Source organism: Chaetodon trifascialis, chromosome 22 (assembly GCF_039877785.1).
Source record: "Chaetodon trifascialis isolate fChaTrf1 chromosome 22, fChaTrf1.hap1, whole genome shotgun sequence".
Taxonomy (NCBI): Eukaryota; Metazoa; Chordata; class Actinopteri; order Chaetodontiformes; family Chaetodontidae; genus Chaetodon; species Chaetodon trifascialis.
Window position 1 is genome coordinate 7,470,574 of NC_092077.1, and position 24,038 is coordinate 7,494,611.

At 41.6% G+C, this 24,038-nt stretch overlaps 1 protein-coding gene across 1 annotated transcript in view; it reads right to left on the reverse strand.

Annotated features, from left to right (window-relative positions):
* Positions 1-463: 463 nt before the first annotated feature.
* The window catches only part of syn3 (synapsin III), a 98,515-nt gene continuing 74,940 nt past the window's right edge, over positions 464-24,038 (reverse strand). Inside the window, exons 7-14 of the mRNA XM_070991656.1 lie at positions 18,543-18,605; positions 13,744-13,886; positions 12,790-12,864; positions 12,495-12,597; positions 6,093-6,224; positions 5,956-5,974; positions 5,690-5,846; positions 464-5,491 (exon numbers count right to left, since the gene is read on the reverse strand). Coding sequence (XP_070847757.1) covers positions 5,368-5,491; positions 5,690-5,846; positions 5,956-5,974; positions 6,093-6,224; positions 12,495-12,597; positions 12,790-12,864; positions 13,744-13,886; positions 18,543-18,605 — 816 coding nt within the window. The 3' untranslated portion in view covers positions 464-5,367. The remainder of the gene's footprint in view (positions 5,492-5,689; positions 5,847-5,955; positions 5,975-6,092; positions 6,225-12,494; positions 12,598-12,789; positions 12,865-13,743; positions 13,887-18,542; positions 18,606-24,038) is intronic.

The following is a 24,038-nucleotide window of genomic DNA, read 5'->3' on the forward strand; positions in this document are numbered from 1 at the left end:
AGTCGTCTCAGAAATATCTGAGCGATGATGCCATTGTTTGAAAAGTAATAACTTCTGCTTGTGTGTGCAGTGACATATTCATGATTGAATGTGTTTCATATTACCTCTGCAACATTAGTGCCTAACACAATTAATCTGAAAGCTTGACGTGAAGTGGGCAACACATGAAAGGCAGTGCCTGAGTCCAGCACATTTCCCTCTCTGTGGCCTCGCAGTCGGTCAGCTTTTAACACCCAGAGCTTCGTGCCAAGAGGAATAAAATACGGTAGTAATCCAAGATGAAGGGATTTTGGGATTATCACATCACATATTCAGAAAGTTGCGTGTTTCAAACAGGACTTTTTAAAAGTACAGTAAGAGCCAGGACTTCTGCTAAAGTGACCATAAATGGAGAAAAAGGCTCAAACCCCCTCATGTGGAGCTCCACGGATGACTGATAGGAACTGGAATGCACAACCACAGGTATAATAAAAGTCGTTACCTTTAATAACAGAAATCTTGATTTTCAGACAAAAGAACAAAAAATACAGAAAGCGAAAATAATCTTAATACCAATTAATTTCAGAAACACATGAGATGCATCACACTTCTCACAAATAAGCAGCCAGACATTAAGATCACATGACGACCAAATTTACACACCTGAGGCACACAAGAGTGGTTGGTTTTCATGCCACATTTACACCAATATACAGAACGTTAATACACTTAAAATACCATACAACACCGTCCACCATTCAGCAGAGAGGAAGGGACACAGTGGACGTAAGGATCAGCAAATAAACCTGTGCACTGACATTATGTCTCTCATTTACAAACAGCACATTTTAAGAGGATTTGATTTTCGTCGTAGTATTAGGTGTACTTAATGGCAAGTCTCTGTGGCTGCATATTCAATTCAGTGTTAGGCTATATATCACTTCAACACACCGCTGAAAGAAAAGAAAGCGCTAAACAAACCAGAGTAGTAGTAGCCTTTTCTCCAAATTACACATGTTAAACTGATAAAAAAGGAAGATGGGGTGAAGTGATGCAACTCCGACTCACGAAATTGGTGAGTCCACACTACAGGATACAGATTTCAATAAATATACTTTATGTGGCTCTAAATAAAAATGAACATATAAGTTATTATTATTATTATTTAAGTTCACTTCTTTAATCAAACTGTGTTAAAACAAACCAGACATGGTTTCTGAGGGGCTTTGGGGGAGTTGCCTCCTTGGCTCAGTGGGTTCAATGTGGAAAACACCATCTTCTCTTCAGAAATATGTCAAAATGTTACGGTCTTTATGCAGTATTGTTCCATTAAGGGGATACTAAGACTTAAAAAAGAGAAGCGATCGAGTGAGTAGCTCTTATACAGCGCAAGTTCTTGCATGCAAAGCACAGACACATCTCCAGTCTGGACTCTGGTCTTCCTCAGGTTGATGTCACAGACACTACGTTGTTGATTTGCTACAGTCCATGTATCAGACTAATCCCTTCCGACTGAGGGAGCTATTTCCTCTCCCTTTTCTCGCATGAATAAGCTCTTAATTGCGATCTGAAACACCGCTCATTTCACAAATTCTTCCCCTGTACTACCGCTCAACAGTCACTTTCTTCAGAGCACTGCTCAACTTGAGGTAGTAAACTTTGCAATTCAGTTTCAAATCAAAAATATCAGCCGTGTTATGCTATAGCAGCTGAATGAGAGACTTAATCTGGCCCTAAATTTAATAAAAAGCAAATTTACACAAGTGACAAACTCACATCATCTGACATCTGGTCATTGATTATTATCTGACCCAATAGATATATGGTATATGTATGGCATCAACTGGATCTTCAGCTGCATTTTTTAAACCCAAATTGCTTCAAAACTGAGAAAAGTGACATCAAAGTTTATCTTACATGCTGACAAAAGTACTAGTAGCACATAATCAATCAAATGGTGTGATATGATTTGTCTTGATTTAAAATCAAACGCAGTTACTGCTGTGTGCCTCTGCAGGGCAGGACAGGCCTCCTCATGTCTTTAAACTTAACAGACACAGTGATTCAAGTCAATATGTCAGTTTCTCAGTGACGTCACAGCCATTATTGCGTGGCACATATGGGATAGTAAATCCTCATGGTTTGGTTATGGCTTATCACATTGCTGTATTACATACTAAGTGATAGGCATATTTACAATAAAGACAAAAACGATATGGTTTAAACCTTCAAGGGGTCTCACAATGAAATGCTAATTTGGTCCATTTTGACACAGTGCCAAAGGTGATAAAATGCTTTCAGAAGTGCTCAATGGCAAGACACTGTATTCACTCACAGGTAAAGCTGACTGCAGATCAGAATTTTGCTTTTACAAACAACCCTCGGAGGCAGAAAGAATCACAGTGTTGTCAGGAGCACAGGTTTCCTGATGTTGGAAGGTGAGCAGGCTAATTGACCATATACTGAACCCCAGCCCTGAACGGCGTTTGTCCATAGCTTAGAAACCATAACGAGGCGCAGCAGGCCTGTCCAGCTTTTGACTTATGTGTTGAAATATGGGCTGTAAGAGGGGCTGGTCCAAAAACAAAACACAACACCAGCAACAGCAACTAAGAGGGCTGCTTAGCAAACGGTCAATTAGCCAGAGTAATGGCTGATTCTCTGGCTACACCCATTGGTTATATATGCGACCAATCAGATCATTGTCCCCTCCAGAGCAGCTGTTTGTAGAAGCAAAACTACAATCCTCATCATTGCTTAGTGCAGTTGTTGGTAATGAGCACTGTAGTATGTTTTTTGTCAAGCTAACGCATGTTGATTTTTTAGCACAATGAACAAACAGGTTTTTCAGGTTTCTGTCAGCGAGACTTGCTTAGTTAAATAAATAAACAAATAAATAAATAAAATAAATAACTTCTTTTTGAAAAATTCCATAGCCTCATAGTTTAAAGTAAAAATGGCACTCAAGTCATTATTAAAATAATTATTGCAAAAATGGGCAGTTCTTTTTTTGTGGTAGTTGCATTATTAATCATAATGGCAAACTTACAACTTTACACACACACACACACACACACACACACACACACACACACACACACACACCACTAGAAGTTTTATACAGCTTCATGCATTTGAATAAATCATACCTTAAAATGGGGGCATCGTTATTATTATAATTATTTTTAAAAACAACGAATACTTTGGAATGATGACATGACTTTTGATGATCATGACACATCCGATCAAAAACACACTGCAGTCACATTTCTGTTTCTGTTGTTGGCCAAGAAATATGGTCTATAATTTTCTTTTTTGTTCAGGTCCCTTTAAATGAAAAACCATTTCTAGGCTTATTGTGTTTGTAACCTAATTATGGTGCCAACCGCAAGATGGCTTGATAATTTCCTGCAAAAAGAGCAATTTATAGATTATTACAGTGACTCTGCTCTGCATGAAAAGCCAAATATACAGACAATCTCCTTCTCTAAGCTCGATGCACCACACTGTTGCACGGTGGCGTGGACGCAACAAGGAACTACTTTGGAAAAAATTTACTTGCTGAAAATTTCCTGTCTGGGTCCTTGTATCTTCCTAATTATTTCCTTGAAATAGAAGAATGTTAACTTCATAGAAATAACTTAATCTTTGTCATTGTTTAGTCATTAAATCTAAATCCCATTAGAGCAGCTAAGGAAATTCCTCTGGAGGTCAATAACCACAATATTTCCACTATAATTCGCACAAAATAGCGTACTTTTCTGGAAACCTTCTAGGAAATTATTAAGAAATTTCAGCACCTGTAAAACAAAGCGTTCCCATAGTTTCTGCTGTCTTCATAGAATACTTGAGATCATGAGCTTGTGTTGGTGTTATGTTAGAAAATGCCAATTAAACGACATTCACTAAACAGTTACATGCAGCTCAAAGCAGGATGAATGTTGGAAGAGGATGTCTGCTTTGCTACCACTGCAGATGTTGCATTTGACCAAAACCTTAGAAAGTATGATGGTAAATAATCAATAAGTTCAGCTGACATTGATTGCAGAGAATAAAGGAGAATAAAGATATAAGATGTTATACAACTGTACCTTCTCTTCCACACTGGAAATTTAAGCACATTTCAAAGTCTCAAAACGTGACATCCTCACTGTCTGCCGTTCAACACATAGCAGTAATAGTTATGATACAAATCCCCCACAGAAAAAACACCATAGTGCTATTCACAAATCACAAAACACTAAGAAAAAGAAGAACAGCAGGGGAAGATCTGGGCTGTGATGGAAGACGATGGCTGTAAGCCAGTACAGCATTTGCACCTTGTGAAATCACAAGTTCAAAGGTCGGTTCGCTGTGTGATTGTATGCTTGGCCCAGTGCAGGGGGGAATTTTTTTCTGTTTTCATAAAAAGCACTTTGGTAATGTTAGGTGGAGGAGTCACTATGTAAGCCAATATGTGTCTACAGCACGTGGATGTCTGAGAAATGCGGCTGCTGGCAAGATGCTCAAAATCGCTGGTGAACCGTGAGGATTCAGCACATTTCTCATGAGTTAACTGGAACAGATTCAGATAAGAATATTGCTGTAGACGTCTGCAAACGGTTTTGAAGCTTCGAGTCAATTAAAAGAATGAAAAGAAATTTGATTTAATAAATAAATGTGTATATAAACAGTTCAGACATGACCCAATAATGGACAGTTTCACTGGTGGGACGAACAGAATGCAGGACTATATACCAAGCAGTATGAGCTGTGATTATTTAACACTAGAAAGGCCAAGCTGCCGTCAGCTGATGCTGATCTACATCCTACGGGCCATTCACATGTTTTACTGATGCTTTTCAACTTTGTTTCAACTTTAAACTCGGCAAATTACAGAATCAGGATGCCTGAAAATGCCTCAGTGCTCTAACATGATCACTGTAGTGTTTTCTTTTTAAAAACACGAAGGATTATGGGTATATGTAGACAGCTGCAGTAGCATGTGGTGAAAGACAGATTATGATTATATGGATCTATTAATCCACCTGTTCCTAACTGGCATTAAAAGCAAATAGGAAACAGACAAGATCAGCAAAATGAGTAGAAATTTGAATGGGATTTGGTTTGATTCTGCGTCTGTACTGATGTCTTACACCCCAAAGTCAACGCCCTGGTGTCCTTCCGCAAAATCTATTGGCCTTTCCAGTGATAAATGACTCGTAGTTCTGATGACAGTGGGTTGCGCCAGGTGTTAAACTTCACAAACAGTGAGAGGGAAAGGGAAGGAGCAGGAAGCTGAGGCTCAAAAGAGGAAGGAGACTCCATAACAGATCAACCAGTCAGGATTTTTTTCTTTTTTTTTTTCGAACCTGACATATGACAGGAAGAGGAAGCTTCTGGGGAGGCTTAGTCGGAGAAGAGACTGGCAAAGGACTGTCGCAGGCTGCGGATGGTCTCAGCTTTGGCCTCGTCGTCGGTCACGTTTCCTCGTAATGTCTCTGTGAAGGTGTTGGTCAGCGACTGGGATTTGCTGTGCAGTAAGGAGAACAGGCTTTTAATTAGCGAAAGAGGAGAGTTGAGTGCTCAGATGCAAAGAAAACCTATCATTATGAATGTAACCTTCAACCTCAGCTGTTAATTATTCAGCATTTTATTACTCTCACTACAGCCTCTTTAAACAGCAAATTTAAACTATTGCTTTTTGCTATTACCTCCAGAGTGGACTTACTTGAGCTGCGTTGACTGTTTCTGAGCTCCAGGCCCGGAGGAGGCAGGGATGGGGCCGGGCTGGAAGGCCTGGCTGGGAGAGGTGGTGGCTGACCGGGCTCGCTGAGGTGAACCCTGTGCCGACTGGGAGGGAGAGGCCGAAGCAGAGCGGTGTCCCCCTGCAGCAGGCACACACATTATATGTCCATTAGTCATTTACTGTTCCATAACGCTGCTGCAGCTAGTGCTCTGTCACAGCACACAAGCAAACAAAAAAGAGTCTCCTACCTCGTCTGGGCTGTGTGGTCTGTGGACGAAGGGACACAGAATCGTCAGTGAGTCACATGCACACACAGGTAATAAATATAGTAGCAGTGGTAGCAATAGCATCTGCAGTATCAACAATACTGAACATACTGATGTACCTTGACGGAGGAAGGCTGAGGTGTGGTCACTCCCAGCAGCACCTGAGCCATCTTGTTGATGACCAGCTCTGTGATCAACTGTCTATCTTCCTCCACATGTTCACCAATCAGAGGCATGGAGCTGTCCATCACCTACAGAGGAAAAAGCCAATCAGGTTCCCGAATGGCTGCTTTAGCAGAGAGCCCAGCACCACAGAACTTCATCATTTTCCTCCACTAGATGGCAGTATTATATCAGTTATCGTGTTCAGACCCCAAATGAAGTCCGTGAAAATGGACTCTGGTGTTTTGCCAGCAATGATGAGTCATTTTACAGAGATCTCAGACAATATCAGCGATACAAAACTTTGCTGGCATGAAATATGGTTTATTGCCGGATGCACTGAGCATGTAACTGACTTTTCTGTTTGTTCCCATGCACTATCAGACTCCACAGAGGGCCCCTTGTCCTGGCTCTCTCCTGCTACAGCCTCCAACAGAGCAACAACAGCCTCTTTTTAATCAGGGGTTGAGACCCTACAGAGGGGAGAAGAACTGACAACAACAAGATAGGATGGGGCAAAATTTCTCTCCAATGTTGGCTTTTTTTCTTCTAAAATCTTCCAAAGTCGTCTCTGATAACAAATCTCATGAACCAAACTTAAAATAGAAATTGTATATTTTGCTTCTGTAGCTGGAGATGATGAATATCTTAATTTAAAGGCCTCAGTGGACAAAACTGCTGAGAGCTCCTGGCCTGTTCTCCGTGTAAGCAGTGGGTAAACTGAACAGGTATATTTGAACACACAAACCTCATCCTTCAGACTACCTGCTTTTAATGTCTGTGCCACCCTTTGATGGACAAACTGGACCCAAAATAACATTTCCAGTGAGCAGCAGGTAAAATGCGACTTCAACTGTAAATATTATGTTACCCTGAGTATGACTTGGAAGGGCGCAGACTACATCCACGGCAACACACAAATAACAAATAGTTTACCTCAAAGAAAAAAAAAAAAACCAACTTTCCCACCACTTGAGCTCACATGCATATGCACGTGTGCTGCAGAACCACAGAGCACGTGGGGCTCTGAGACCCGCCGTCCTCCTCTCTGAAGACAAAAACAAACAGGAGCAGAGAAGTGTGGCTGCTGGCACTGCTGGCTTGGATGCAGATGTCCGTTGTGGCGGATGAGGCTGCCGCACCGCGCCCCGGCCGCAGGCTGTAAACACAGCGCTGGGCATGCATGCATGTGCTGATCCTCTTGTACACAGTGTACGGCAAGCAGAGGCTGACCATGTGCTGCAGAGATCCCACTCCAAACAAACACTGCCACTGCTCATGTCACTACATGGGATTTCCCTTTTCTCTGGTTGAAGTTGTTTTCATTCGTTGCATCAATTAGATTAAACTGAAAATACTTTCAGGCCTCACGAGCAATTCCAGGAAAGCTGGTTTAGCAACATAAAATGACACAAATAATGCGTGTGGTTCTAGATACTACTGAAGTACTCAAAGACCCTGCAGAGCCACAGACCTGTTGTTGAGGTTACACTCATAAAGTAACAATCTCTTTGGCGCCACCTGTGGCGATAAGCAGTAACTGCAGGAACGTTTTTGGGCCTCACCTCCGAGAGATCTAAACTGTGTTGTCCATGAGACTTCCAGCAGCTGGTGGTTGACACCTAGGCCACCCATCAATGTGTAGCAAAGACTGGAAAATTGGTGTGTGCCGCTTCACACACAAGTAAGCTGAGGAGCAAGTGTGTTGCATAAGCTCCACCATCCCTGGACCAACCTCCTCTGGGTGATGGTGGCCACTAGCTGACACCCAGTATGTAACACTGCAAATCCAAGGGCTTTTATCAGTGGGCCATAGGCTCAATAACCATTGTGTTACCTCTTTTGGCAACAGACAATGGCTTAACAGACATTCATTTAGATGAAAATCATCCATATAGAAGTTAAGAAGTTGCTGTTTAGATTTGTTTATGCATTAAGAAGCTATCTGCAGAATGTAGACAGACAGCAATTCAACCGATCCATGTAGCTAACGCTAGGTTCCTTAGCTAGCTAGCTACACCTGACATATGCTACATACTACATATGCATATATGGACATATGCTGAGGGAGAATGGAAAGCTTGACTGACATTGCAACAGTAACTAAGGGGATGTGGTTATGCGAAGGGTCAATTAAAGGTCAGATGAAATTCCACTTTATATTGTTCTAGTATCGAGTGTTACCTTCAAAATCCCACTCCTTTTGCTACAGTATATGAAAGTGCAGGCTTCTCATACACTCTGCAGAGTATATAAAAGTTCCATCCAATAAAACATGACAGATTTTGGTAAGACCCAGCCAAGCCGCCCTTGATCAAGTTTCATTCAGGTCCCCTTTAGTTAAACCCTTCCTGATGTTAAATCCCTTCCCAACATCATGTTTCATGTGGAAACATGCCAAACCACAAAGTACAATTAAGATCTGCCATGGGACCAGATTGTTTAGTGCATTCTTGAATTAAATGAATCCAGGGAATCTGGACTATGAAAATACAATCACAGTTTTCACGTTAGTTTTTTCCTTTGTCTTCCTGAGTGCTCTGAGATCTAACCATTTTGGTTCATAGTGTGCTACAGAGAACCACTATCCATACCAGAGAACCCTTTAAAGCCCTTCCTTTTCTGTGTGTACCCAGCTTCTTGGCTAGGATCTGGTGGTGACGTGGGGCGTGGCACGGTGTTTTGGCCAGTTGAGTCATTACCACAGGGGACTGAGCAGAGGCCTGGCGAGCGACCGCCAGGCTCCACTTCAAACGGCGTGTGGTGGCAAGCAGAGCCGGGATCCACCCTGCTGATTTATTAGGATACAGAGTCATCTAGCAGAAGACTGGAGCTACCACTGGCCTTTTCAGCTCTGGAACACAGAGGTGTTATTCTGCGCTTTTATTGAGCTGCACAGTGTTCTGTCTGGACAATATACCCGGCTGAATTGGAAAGTTCACAGTGCACAACATGTGAAATGTGCTCATTCAAAATTACGGTGCAGCCGTGGTACAGGGATGGGCAGAGGGTGCCGTTCTCCTGGGAAAACAATTTTAGCTTGAAGACAGCAGCATTTGTATTCCCCCCTCTTACTGGCTTAATGGAAACATGGGAAGTTTATCTTACTGGGAACACTGTGTCCTTAACCTCTATTTACTGCATCTCATTTCAGCTCTCTACCACTGGAGCTCAGGCAATAATATGTCATGCCACTGTGTCAGGACTGTCATCTTATGCTGTGTCACGACTGTCTTTTTGTCAAGTAAAATCAGCCATGGTACTGAGTCACATCATGCCGTGTCATGTCATGTGTGTGTTATCCCATTTCCCTCATTTGTTTGTTATGTGATGTCATGGTTTTTTAAAGTCCCCATGGTGTCACTTTCTGTTCATATCAAAAAGTACATGCCAAGAAATGCAAGTTCATGTATCATTTCATATCACTGTGTATCAGTATCAATCTGTGGTGTAATACAATGTGGCGTCCTGTCATATCATATCACAGATCGTATTATGGTTTACAGTATGACACCAGTGGTGAAAGAAGTACTGAGATGTCTTACTTTGTAGCTGCTTCACACACACACATCTGGCAGCAAAGAAGATCTACACAATCAGCCCAGATTCAAGGTGGACACCAAGATTAGTGTCACCAATTCAGTATCTGACCAAATGTGAAATATGGTCACCATATCTCCTTCTGTTCCTGAGTTATGGTGCTGAATAAAGGCCAGAAAAGCCTTTTTCTAGTACATCATGATGTCACGGCAAAGCTGACCTTTGACCTTATGGATATTAAATGTCATTTTGTCCCATGAGACATTTTATTTGTGAAATTTTGTCATAATATGAACTCATGCGAGTATTCATATAGTCAGAACTCGTTAAGATATTTCAGTCTGGACCACAGAGGTGAATCGACAGACCGACGCTGTCACTAGCCCCTAGCATGGCTGAAAATATCAGCGTAGAATATCGCGGCATTATGTTTCATGATATTTCAAATCCACCATCATTGTGATATTCTATCCTGTTATGTCATGTCATATATTCCACTGTCATATCATGTCACTTCATGACAGCATGTCAAGTATGTCTTGTCATAAATCATAATGTCTCGCCAGTGTTGCGCAGTGTTTAATTGTGGTCTATTATTACGTTGCATCATGTCATGTCGATTTCCTGACATGACATCTCACGCTCTCGTGTTGCATTACTGTGCTGTGTCACGTCGCTGCGGGATATCATGTCCTGTCGTACCACAGCGTCCTGCATCGTCTGCACACTTTTTCAGCGAGCTGACGCAAAGCTGGAGTTTAATACCAGCCGCAGTAAACTGTTAATGAAGTGCCTCTGAGCAGCTCATTACTTTTCATTAGGGAGAGGTGTCTTTGTCTTTGTCTGGAACAAAAAACAGATTCCCACTGTGATGGACGGACAGCTCTTCCCTGTCGCAGTTAATTAAATTCCATCACGCTGAAGGGTTAGAGAGAGACAGCTAGATAGAGCAGACGATGAGGAGGAAGTGTTGCCCGTCAGAGAACATTGTTACTTGACTGTGTCACCGGTTTTTCTCTAAACAGTCCGGCTCTAAGACTGCACATCTCTGGGGAGGTGGTAGATATTTCCTGAGATAGTTCGAGTTAAAAAAAGAGGCTTATTTTCTCACTGCTGACCTCATCCAGGATACAGACAACGAGATTCATGATGACATGGTCTCAACCTAAATATGGGCACATCAGATGTCCCAGACAGGCCTGTTTCCTCAGATTTGAAGACGTTCTAAAAACAATACTGATTACAGATTACGGGCCTATTTGTCGTCTGGGTATAATCCTTAAAGGAAAATTCCCAAAAATACAATCCTCTTACACTGTATATCAACAGTCATTCCTGTGTGAGAACTATTGAAGGAAATGGTACAATTCACCTCTCTCCTGTTCTCTCAACCTACCTCATCCACCTCCATTTCAGCTACTGATTTCCTGTTTTGCAATAAACCCCATACAGCATGACTAAACCCGCCCAGGCATTTTTGATTTTTTTTAATCTGCCAGTGGAGAAAGTGACAACAGTACTGATAGCAGACTGAGATGTCTTCCATTTGAGAGAACACTAGCAATGCCCCTTACTCAAAACTCAACCATCTGCATTCTCTGATGGGTTTTCTTCTTGTATGATTGTTGGAATACGAGGGCAAAACGACAGATGTGGAAAAAAGGTGTTGCTCTTCTCTCTGAGGGACGATGCTTTTATAACCAAAGAGAAATTGATAGCAAAACCTAATCCTAGAAAATGTCTAGACATAACATCTCTTGCAAGCACAAACATGAAAGTGACATAAACACCTTGTTAGCAAACAGGTTAGTACCTGCTAAGTTAAACGTGCAGCTGTCTTCCCTGGCTAGTTGCTAGCTTAGCGTTCCCTTTGATGCTGGGCAGGTAGCGTTCAGTGGCTTTATCATCACGACTTGGCTGGAAATTGCCTGCTGTGTTTAGAAATAACGCCAATGATAGCAGTGAAATTGAACCAGAACAGTATGTTGTCGGCCATACAACCATAACAATTAGCCAGAAGATGCTAAACACTCCACAGACCTGCAGGATCCGGGAGTCGGGTGATAATTCTCTCTTGTTTCATTACTATCAGCGACCCATTTCACGTTACACGTAAACAGTTAATCAGCGGTTTATACAAAAATATCGATTAGAGCAGCTTTAACACGATGTTTTGATGCATTTATTCCAGCACATTGGTATAGTGGGAACTGAACCTTATCCAAGGCAGTGTTACTGCCATGTTCATCCCACCGGGAAATGAAAACCGAAACTTAAAATACCTTTGGAGAAAAATCTCCACCAAATCGGTTGTGTCAAGTCATGCATCAGCCATTTCCTTTGTCTGCACGTGGAATGCCACACTTTAGCAGTGGACTTGAAATAAATAGCCTGTGCTGGTAGACGCAGTGAGTCAACCGCTGACTCCTGGTGTTGTTTTCATTCTCCTGCCTGTGTTTGGTCTCCAGACTAATCATTCTTTCAAGGCTCTGATGATCACGTACCATCAAGTCTGGCTACACCCTTCCCTTTGTGACCTTCACCATGATATGAAAAAATACTATCAGCAGGGAAGGAGATTGGTGTTTTACATTGCAAGAACTGGTCTACAGATGACTGGAGGAGCTGCAATGGAGCATATTTTCCAGCTATGTTCCATCCAAAGCAGACATTAGTGCTTTTTGTTACAAAATACAATGAAGGTGAAACATATTGTAGTTAAATCATCCCGTCTCAGGCCCTTTTCCTTGAAGCTGCCTTAAATTTTCCAGTGTGCATTCTTCTACTGAAGTCGGGGGTTATTCTGAAAACAAACTGACCTCGATGATATAGTCGTTGCCGTCTTTGCCGTGGACTGCCTTCACTGCACAGATGTCTAGGCCACCAAACATCTCAGCGCAGGAATCCACCCACAGCCGATATCTGGAACACAGTGACGCCAGTAGCTGATAAAGCAATAATCAAAGACGCAATAATCTCTGCAGATACCATCAAGGGCAGGTTCCAGGGGCTCACACTTACAAATAAACTGGAACTTTAGGATTTTATGCATCATCGCTATTTGTGCAAAAAAGCAGTGTCAGTATGTGGAAGCGATAAAATCAGTCAGCTCACCTGTCAGTCATAGCGATCTGTTCCAACATGGCAGAGCCTGTGTTCGCCTTCCAGTTCCCAGAGATGGACGTTCTCCTGCAAACCAAAGAAAAGCATCAACAGATGAATCAACCTGCCTCCAGTCAGACAGCTCAAACGCTTCACCAAGACTCAGTCAATCACAACTCTTACTTGTGCAGCTGAATAGAAAAGCTCATGGGATAATCCATCATCAGTTCATCCAGTGATGATGATTGCCATCCACACCTACTTTATGTTTGTGTCAGAGCCACTTAGCGTCATGTTTTCATGAGGCCGGGGAACAACGAGATGAGATAAGGCTTGGCTACTCCGTTCTTCTGCTTTTGGTTAAGCAATTGTTTAGATTCAGAGACTTAGAAAGTTGAGAGGGTGTTGACTCACACTCTTTGTTGCTGTACGCTCGGCTGAAGTTACAGAACATGGTCTCTTGCTTCCAAATGGGTGTGTGGGTTTGATGGAGGAATGGGACATGACTTTGTGATAGTGCAGATATTGTGGCTGAAAACTGCCTGGAATGTAGGAAAGTTGCAATTATCTATGTTTCTTATCTATAAAGCACTTAGTGGAAAAAAAAATATTGCAAGAGCTCAATATATGATTGATATTCAATTTCCTGGGGGGATTTCGTAATTGATACTTGTGACGTATCTCTTCAATGCTTCCATTGTCTTGCTCCGAATGTGTGACATATATTGTGTTATGTGTTTTCTGATGTTTATGTTATTATGGTTTAGTTTCAGAGGATTTTCTGCACAGGAAAATTGAATTTCTGATGCAAAAGTGGCCAAAACTGAATACACTGGTCCAATTTAGTAGCTTTAGAAGCAGCTTAAGTCACTTGTAATGGTATAGCTATCAAATGTGTTGACGTGAAGTTACGCTCTTACACCCCATGTGTCAAATGTGTGTTGCTGGCGATGTGAAACGTCTTACATGTAAGCCTTGTAGTTGTTGCCAATCTTCTGGATGCGGATATCATACTTGGACTGGACGTAGGGCTCGGTGGTGGCGTAGGTCCCAGCCAGAGCCACCACGCTGGTGATGTCCTGGAAGTCCTGTTGGTTTTCAACTTTGATCTGCGGAAGACAAGCCACTTGTTAGTGAGCGGTTAATTAAAAAGCCCGTCGTCAGAGCTGGCAGTGGCTGCTTAGAATCCCACAGGAATTTCACACTTCTACACTGGCAGGATAATGAAGGGTCCCTGGATGGAAACATTGCCAGGGGTGGCTTTGAACTACGTCACCTCACTCCCATCGAGTGATTAGGCTGTAGACTGTACACAGACTAGGGGGGAAATGACGCAATGGGAACCTGTCAACACAAAACACAGCTCTTACATAAAACCCAATGGTATTTTTCACTATAACTTTTACATAATTAGGTAACAATGAGGTGGGACATTGTAAAATAGGAAGGAAGCAGCTAGATCCCTCTCAGCAACAGTCTGCAAGACCCTCATTTCCTTCTATCTAAGCTCTATCTTGGCTCTCACCACAACTCTCAGCCTTGCTCTGATGTACTTTCCTTTGGATTTTCTCGAAATTATTTTTCTTTACATGGCTCTCTTTTCTACATCTTCTTAAACCATGCTGATACACAGATTTATGGGGCCTATTCTATCAGGTCATGGGAAATGGGACACTAATTCATCAGCAGCTTTAATGCATTGCAAACTGTCAGAGCTCAGTGTCTAAGATGCAAAATGATTCAGTCCAGAGCTTCCACTCACTCATCACCATCCCTCTCACTGGTATCGTCACCAGAGTGAAAGTGGAGGGAACGGTAAGGTCACATCATGAAAAAACACACACCAGATAGAGAAGGCAGGAAGCGCTAGTTGCTCCTCTGGGCTTTCAACTCATTTTGCTCTTCTGAAGGTGAGTTCACGTGTAGGTTTAAGTGAACTTAGTATGTGTGAAGTTCAGCAACTCACTCTAACATGGTATGGAAATGTGCTATTGCTCTAAAATAGCCTTCATGTATTTTCCAGGGGTGTATAGGCCACAGATGCTAACATAGAGTGAGCTAGGCACTATATTAGCATGGCATGGAAAGCACAAATGGAAATTAGACTCTTTGTGAGGTCTTAGGAACCACTCTCATGCTGTGTTTATAAGGGTTTAAGTTTAATGCACTTTCACACACAAACAATTTCTGAAAACCAGTAAAAAAGTAATGCAAATTGTCCGGGTGGAACAAAGAAATCCCAAAGAGCTTTTAAAAATGATGCAACCCTCTGCAAAAAAATGAACAAGCCAACCGACAGCGGGAAAACAAATAAAGCAGAAGTGAGCAAGAGCGAGAATGATACCAAAACAATAAAAGAAGGTTTAAATGTTTAAAAGAAGAGCAGGCGACTTTGATGGTTAATGTGGTCCAGTAAACAGTGTTGTTACTTTGATGGGTAATAAAATGAAAATGCTTGTTGAAACCCACATAAAAAGCTGTTCAACAAAGAAGAAATGCACTTGATTTTTCAAATGAGTTCAGAAGACAGACTAGCAAATATCTTTTATTTCTCAAGCCGATGAAGTACATGTGAGATGAACAGAAATTAAATCTGACTATTTCAGAGAGTACAGCATATAAGTTCACCTAAATATACCTATTTTTCGTGGATGCATTCTAGCTAGCACACAAGTATTAGTAGTAGGATGCCACTGGCAGTAAAATACAGTAAAATAACATTAACAGACTGTTCTTACCTCTATAACTTAATGCATTTCATGTTGAAACATGATGTTCAGCTCATGTAAGCCAATGTGATATCAGTTGTAAATGGATTTTATTGGCTTGAGTTTCCATATAAGCCTTCTTCTACAGTAGGACTTCACGATAAAAAGGCATTACTTTCTCATGTAAATGTATCCAGTAGATATACATTAATATATTAAGCTAAGCTAAGTCCTCTCATGCTGCTGCTCAGACTGTTTTCAGACCAAAGCAGGACTTGAGCTACTACTACGCCATGTTTTGTCACAGACCAACAATTCAATGGTTCTGTCACAAAAGTTGAACAAGTTAACTCAACTTAAACGTTTATTTAAATGTTCATCTGTGACATGTTTGAATGTAGCGTCATGGTAGCACAAGCACAGAAGGGTTATAAAGTCACAAAAGTGCTTCAGTAAGATCAGTTTCATAGAAACCGACTTAAAGTTTGCTCAATCGCGCTAATATTAGCTATCATTGGGTAGCCTAGCAGTCATAACAGACCAAGTAAGGCTGTAGCAGCAAAGCGTGTGTGTATTGAAGTCAACAAGGGTTTGATTAATTGCTTATGAATTCAATGTTTCATTTGAAAGAGGAAGAATATGTTATTTCTTCTATTCTGTTATTGTTTAGTGTCTGTCATATTATTCTATAAATGGCATTAAGGCATGTGAACAGTATGTCTGAAGTTATTATAGTGTGTGCATTCAGCTAACTCCTTTCATACTGTGAGTGAGCAGAGTGACCGAAGCGTTGAGGCTGAGCACTGAACCTTTCCCATGTACAGGGAGCGGGCAGAAATTGAAAAAACAAAATCAAGTGAGTGAAGGGAAGTGACTCAAGGTTCACATCATGGCTCCAGAGGTAGAACTTGATAGCTAGTGGCAGGTCCAGCTCTGAGCTGTAAGCAGGCAAAGCCATCCAGAGACTTACGCAATTCCTCTGAGAAACTAAACAAACCGTAATGATGCAAACAGAAAGTAAAAAGGTAAGCCAGAGAAGGTGAAACACTGGCACAGAGAAGAAGAACAGTGTCTGGTGGAAAAAGTCCTGTCATACTGGTCACTGTCCAGACTTACAGATGACATAGTAGCTACAATACACAGCCCGATTGATCAGAAAACATGTAATGGAAAAACTGGGATTAAAGCTTTGCATGTCAACAGTATGTGCTGAATGAAAAAGGCTAAACGAGCAGCCACATTAAACACAAAAAAGATATGACTTTACCAGCATTATCAATGTTCAGTTAACATTAAAACCTCACACGGGTGTGTGGTTAGCATTCGTTAGCTCTTTCATTGACTCTCCTAGGATACACTCATGCTGTATCAACGAACACACAGTATATGTCAGAGAATAAGATGAATAAATAATGATATAAAATGAATTATAGGCAATGTGTGAAGTCCTGAGGTCACAGATGGGGCTGTTATTTCCTCTGACCAAAACACCAAAAGTCCCTTAGACCACAACTGTGTAACTGTTGCTGAACAGTGGCCACTCTGGTCACAAATGGTACAATGATTACAGGATAAAGGCACATTGAATTCCCTTTAAATTCCCACAATTTTCTTAAGTCGCTTGCCTTAAAGACATCAAGTGTTTGTTTGTGTTTTGCTTTTGCAATAAATCTACTGAAATGTTCACATGCAGAATGATCAAATGCAAAGTAATGGCAAATCCGAGTAGAGAAAAATCATTAAGTTAGTTATTATAGTATAGTTTATAGTTTAAGCTAGTTAAAATGGCAGTGTCAATTTAAAGTGTGCTAACATTAGCCCTGATTAGCTCTTGATCATACTAGACCATGTATAGTAGCAAAAAAGCTAAAAGCATCAAATTGAACCAGAGTGGGTTTTAAGGTCGAGCGTCGTAATTCCAGAGTAAACCTGCTGACAGAAACTTTGCTTTGGAAGAATAGCGCCCTCTTCCTGTTCTGCTATGAATAACTTCAGCAGGTTCGCCTCCAAAGTGGCTCACAGTGGAAAATACTAAGTAGCCTATCGCAGTTATGTCATTTATCTTTACAGTAACAATGGTAATGGCCCAAAATTTTTTTACATTTACTTACACTCAAGTACTACATGCAGGACTTTTAAGTTATGGTTGGTGTTATATCACACAGGTGTGGTTTAGATGAGTAAATGTGACATCAGCACGCTTTCTTGGATCGACTTATAAAAGCCTTACACTTCGTTGTCAAAAGCAAAGTAAACAGCAATGACCTAAATCCCACGTGTTCCTATCCATTCTCAGAGCTCTCTGAGGTCTGAGGGGTTAAACAAGGTCCTGCTCTACAAGGGCCCGCCAAGTTCCCCTCGAGCCTTAAGGGAAATTCTATAGCATGTCTGGCTCCTGAACAGGAAACCAAGCCCATCCAGACAGACGAGGGCAAAAGACATATAGGAAGGGTCTCCTCCTGTGAATCTAAATAACTGGCGGGAGAGAGAGAATAAGTGTGTGAACTTTCTCAATGCTGTATACATTTCGTAACTCCATGTCTTCAACCAGATAGACATCAGTCTACAGTTATTTCCCTGCTGCAATCAGGCTAGGTCGACTGAAATTGTTAGACGGCCAGACTGTTGTGTGAGACAGCATCAACAGTGAAACTACCCGTGCACTGTGCTCAGACCTTATCAGTGGTGTGTCTGACTGCGCTTCTGCCATAGTAACAATGTAGAGACAGTGAAGCAGGAACACACTGCATGCTTCACAGCCTGATCAGAACTGCGATTTGGCCATCATGACTGACTTTAGAGATCATGGTGCGTACAGACTAGAACAGACGGGGGTTTAGGTTTCCGATCTCTGGCCTGTTTGAGCCTCAGACCAGTGAAAGCCGCTGTGATAATATCACGTTTGATTCGCAAATCTAAGTGAAATCTGAACTGCTAAAAGTGGAAATCTGAACTTTTGCAAGTGCAGACTCCTTTCATTTATTTAATTTCTTTTGGTTGTGACAGATAAAAAAAGGAACTATGTGTCTTTTTGTCAGTATATGTCAAGGAACTCACCTTTCCCATGCCAGCGTGGGCGTGCCCCATCTTGACCACCACAGGGTAGGAAGGGGTTGTGACCTGCAAAGCAACATCAGATTATTAGCTGCTATGATAACCTTGGTTTCTCTGTAGCTGAGTGGGGGTGATGGAGCTTGCATTTACTTTCTTGGCCATCAACAGTATAGTAGTTTACTTTTTGAAGGCACCTTTTTGACACCTTTTCACATTATACACAAGGACGTTTACAGACCCTTGAGGTAAAAATATTGACTATTGCAGCTTTAAATAAAATGCTATGTAAGAAAATTAACAAAAAAAGGGATTAAAATGTGATTTAACCTCAAGATTAAAACCTGCAGCATAAAAGCTGGAAGCTCAGGGGTTGCTGGCTGCTCGGAAAAGGATGTCACACTAAGTAGGGACATTCAGTACTGTGCTTGGTGAACTAAATATACAATAAGACAGACATGTGGTAAACACCACATTGAGAGACAACCAAAAGTGGAAAACTATTTCCTTTGCAACTGATTTGGATGTGTACATGAAGTGTCCAGAACCGTGGCCTTGTAAAGAAATGCACTGGCTCTTATGCCATTCCGCTAAACTTGAAGCTGCCCAGTTTAGGAGGCACAAGGTGGAGTCGGAAGAATGTTGGTTTATTACACAAAAGAGGTTCTGGAAAGCTGGGTGGAAGACCACAGCCCACTGAGACTGTGGACAAACCAGACAGGCTGCAAACAGGCTGTTTCTCATAGTTTGTAGAACTGAAGAGGGTGAAACATCAACAGATTACTTCAAACCTCCCTGTGGTTTAAACGCCCCTTGATAAATCCACTGATATGATTGTAAGTGGGATGTAATCTAAGAGGGACTTTTCCAGTTTCAAAAGCACTTTCCCCAGCCTTGTGATAATAGCTCTCAGGCAGCAATGATAGTCTATGCAAGGGGCTCTTCAGTCCAGTTAACAGCAATTATGATGAAGAATAAACAATACTTTTGCAATCATTTATTGATGTTTAAATACAAACACTGCACATACACCTCTATACATAATCATCCAGAATCTGCATGGAGCTTTGCACGAAAACAACATGCTCCTTCAGTATGGGTTTTAGGTATATTTTTAGATAGATGTGATGCATGTTGCATTTTCACAAAGGCATGCAGATGTGAGAATCCATGAATTTACACAAAGTTTACAGTGATCATCTCTGTGAGCGCCTTGAGGTGAAACTCGATGAAATCAACAGAAGATGTTGAGGCCAAAGGCATAGGGCCGAATCATGCATTGAGATATGAGCTTCAGACCTACGAGGAGGAAGGGACTCCAAAACAGCTGCTAACACTTCATCCAAACCCTCCCCGACAGTTGACAGGACTGCACATCCTAATGTTGCTGACAGCTTGTTTTGTGCTGAGCCTTGAACAGACATTGAGCTGCTTGAGGGCGTGAGCGCCGCTTCCGTTGACAGGTTCTGACAGTGCAGGCCTGGCCAACACGCTGCCAAGATAAAGTGTGCTCTAATTGTCTCCATTATCACTTCACAAGTGCCAGAGTACAGAGGGGAGGTAATATCAAGGAGTCTACTTTGTGATCCACTTAGAAGTGATATACTGTATGTATGATGCATTTAGTAAGTGTGGAAATACCAACTGTAAAAATATAGTACATTTTAAGTTTACAGTTATAATATTGTTTATGGTCAGCATGTTACCAGCTATGGTCACTCACTGTGTTTGTGTCTTTGTAAGGATTACAACTATGAAGTGCTGACTTTCAGAGAGTCTGAGGAACAGGGGCTAAAGAAGGCCTTGTATGTAAAGGGACATAAAAGGCAAACCAGGACAAGGACAACCAGTGAAGTACTCTACAGTGGAAGACAGTCAGCTATCCAGCATCAATCAAACTGATCATGTTTTTCACTTCTGAAGAGCAGAATCTAGTCTAAAAGTCCCCGAAACAAGGCAGAGGGCAGCACAGGCCTGGCAGAGCATCACCAGGGAAGACACCAAGTGCCTGCTGATGTCTCTGAGTCATAGACTTCAAACAAACTCTAAAGGGCCTGTAACAAATATCAAAGGAACACTCACAATTCAGCATTGCACTTCCATAAAGTTGGTGGACTTCCATAAAAAATAATTGTCAACATCAAAGCAGCAGCGTCGAAGCTTTCTTAACTTTGAAAGAGTAGAAATCGTCTAAACTCTTATTATTAGTAGGAGTTCAGTTGGTTTAAAGGCTCTACAAACAGTAGGCTATACAAGGCCAGTCAGTACAGCTGATACATGTGTGCCTCACATGACGGATGATAAGATGCCTGAGGTTTAGCGAGTATCTGAGAGGAGCACAGCAACACAGTGTGGATGTCTGTTCGCCTGCTGGAGAGTTGTTATGGATGAAGAGGCTGTAGCCACCCACTCTGTCTGGACATGTTCCTTCCAGTCATTCTCATCAGTGTGGCAATGACGGCAGATACTGCACATGTTGGGGAGAGACGACCACATCCTCTGCCCCTGATGAAACTGGAGAGTCCGACGGAGACGTGCGCTCACTGCTGTTTTCTGGTGGTCTCACAGCCCCCAAAAAAATGCACCGTCACTGAAATTACTGTGAATCTGGGAAGGGTTCACGTTAGCTATATCACATGTAAGCCATGAAGAAACCACCATTTGAGCCAGATGGTTTGCAGGTTCATTTCCATAAATGTTACTGTGATCAGTCCGCAAAAACTATATGATGTTGAATTTGTTTTAAGTATTGTTGTTATGTTACTATTTTGACCTATATGTCTTGGGGTTATATTTAAGTAAACATTTTTGCAATGTGAATACCTTATTCTTTTCCATTTCTACGTTGGAGCCTTTAGCTATAAAATAATACAGTTAGAAAACACTGTGTCACTGTGGCCATTCCGTCAGACATAAGGGAGGCTATTTTATGGGAAGCGTCTCTATTTTACAGTAATTGATATTCTTTACAAGATTGTTCAACAAAACAAGTTTCCGTCCTTAAAAAAGCCTAAGGTGGCCATTAGTGGCTGCGAGCTCTAAGATGTGGAAATTTTGGTCTAAAACTTCAGTTTTCTGTTTCATCCCAGTTGCACGAGTGCCACTCGACCTTTTGTTCCCAGCAGAAATCTGTAAAAGGCATCCAGTGTGGTAAAGATGTTAAGAAGTCACATGCTAAAAAAGCTAATTATATGGCGGGTGATTTCACCAGTCTATGTTTTATTTTGTAACACACAGGCTCCCTTCATTTACAATAAACGTGCCAGACAATCAGGCCTGGAGCATGATGGAAATACTTCAGGGAAGCCCATCCACCCACACGTGCTTCCCCTCCCTCTGGCTGTATGCAAAGCTGGTTGTAAGTGAGTCACGTCGAACTGTCACATAGGTCAGTGTCTGAGGTGAATCAGGCTTCCCCAACTTTAAAACACCTCCATGTGACATTCCAATCCCACAAACCTTCATCCGTAGCGGACTGGAAGTTTCCAGATCCCACTGCGCACATTTTAATGTCAGAGAACCATGAAACAAGGTGCATTTCTTTCACCTTCTTCACATGTACTCCTTAAAACTGAAATTTCAACGTTTACAATTCAAAGACAACTAGACAAAGTCCATCTGCTGAGGAAGAAAGAGTGATAAGCTCAGAACAGCTCACCTTATGGTGTGATTGTTCTGTCATCTCCTGTTTGCTGCTGTAGGTGAATCCTGATCTATAGCTGTCTCAAATCTCGACTATCAGAAACCGGATGAGAATTGATCACACCTTGATTTAATAATGGATTTGGAAAAAGATTAAAGATTAAGCTAAAACTCTTACATAGATATAAAGCTGTTTAACTGCCAAAACAAAGCATTATGGGAACATTAAGTTTGGGGATTTTTTTAAAAGTGGCTTTGAAGGCTATAATCGGCTCTAATCCCGACAACATCAGATAAGATTAAGATTAAGATCACTTTGGTTTTAAAGCAGCATTAATTGATTTTTTGGCGGCTTGTGGCCCATGGAACAACCTATGACCACAGCTTGGGATATAGTCACAGTACAAAGTTGCTAAGGCAAACTTGTTAGCCAACAGTTGCCCATTTACACACTGAATCATTAATATTCATATGGACCTGCTGAATGTAAGTTCAATGTTCAGTCTCCTTTTAGTCCTGACTGAGAGAAAAATTTGGCTCCTAAGCAATTAATGCCGCACTATGTTCACTAGCTATCTTAACTTTGCTTTTTTATCACTGAGGAGGCAGACTGAGTAGACTGTGTGCTGGTGCCAGATAGTACAGTGGCTTTATTACAGCATTTCTGCTGAGAACAGCTGCCTGCTGAGTCTGGAACCAGGTGATAACCAAAACAGTGAAGTTGCTGGCCATAAAAACCAAAACAATGAGCTGAAAGACTCTCTGACTTCTTAACGTATGTGTCTCCAAAGTAGAGTACAGGCCTGACACTTGACATTAATCAGCAACCCTCTTGCTCCCTTTAAATCAAATACTTAAATAAAAATGGCATTTTTTGCCAATTCACACAGTAAAGAAAAATAATATAAAACTCACTCTTCTTGCTCTAGTATTGAACACAAAGCCAAGCAAAAATGGGTCACACAAACACCTACTGTAACCCAATGAAAGACGCGTAGAGAGCAGCGCATCCAGTTGCTGAGCGGTAGTTGAATCATTCTTTGGGGACACGTTCATTATCCAACGAAACACATGGTGCATCCATCCTGCATTTATGATCCCTTAATATTTATTATGGCCAGTCAAACCTGCCACATCAAGGAGAAGACATGAGGCACGATGGCTTGGGCAGATGACGAGAGCAGGGGACCCCGACCCAGAATCCTTTTCAAGAGTCCGACCACAGCCGGACCCAAGACAGCTTGCCCACATCAAACCCTGCCTGCGGATTAAGTGTACCTCAAGAGACCAATAATGTTTATCATGCAAGTCCCAGCAAATTTACTGGCTGAATTCACACACCTGACAGGAGTGGATTCACATGTACACGTTTGAGTCGTTCCAAATGAAGGCAGGAAACCAACACACATTGGACAATGTGGGCACTGGAATCAAAGATTTCTCACAACATCCTGACTATATACTGTGATGATGGGTACAACAGCTCAGTATGAAGTGTAGATGAGCTTTTTCAGCGTTTTAACCAATGAAGGTGTAGTGTTTCAATTGTCTGAACATACATAGAGCTATAAACTGGAGAATCAAAGGAGGGTAACTGTATCAAGTACAGGCACCAGTTACCGTAATCAGTAAGCTGTGACTGGAAGAACTAAATTTTACTGTTTTAGACATTCAGTCATTCTGTTTTAGAATCTTCCACCAATAAAAGTTGCTTCTTGATTGTAAGCATTAACAATGCATGCCCACGAATTATCAATATATACCACTTGTTTAATTTGTGCACATTGACAACTTGTGTTTTTCGTCATGTCCAGGGTTATTTCTTGGTGGAAGTTTTATTGTCACCACAAGGTTGAAAAC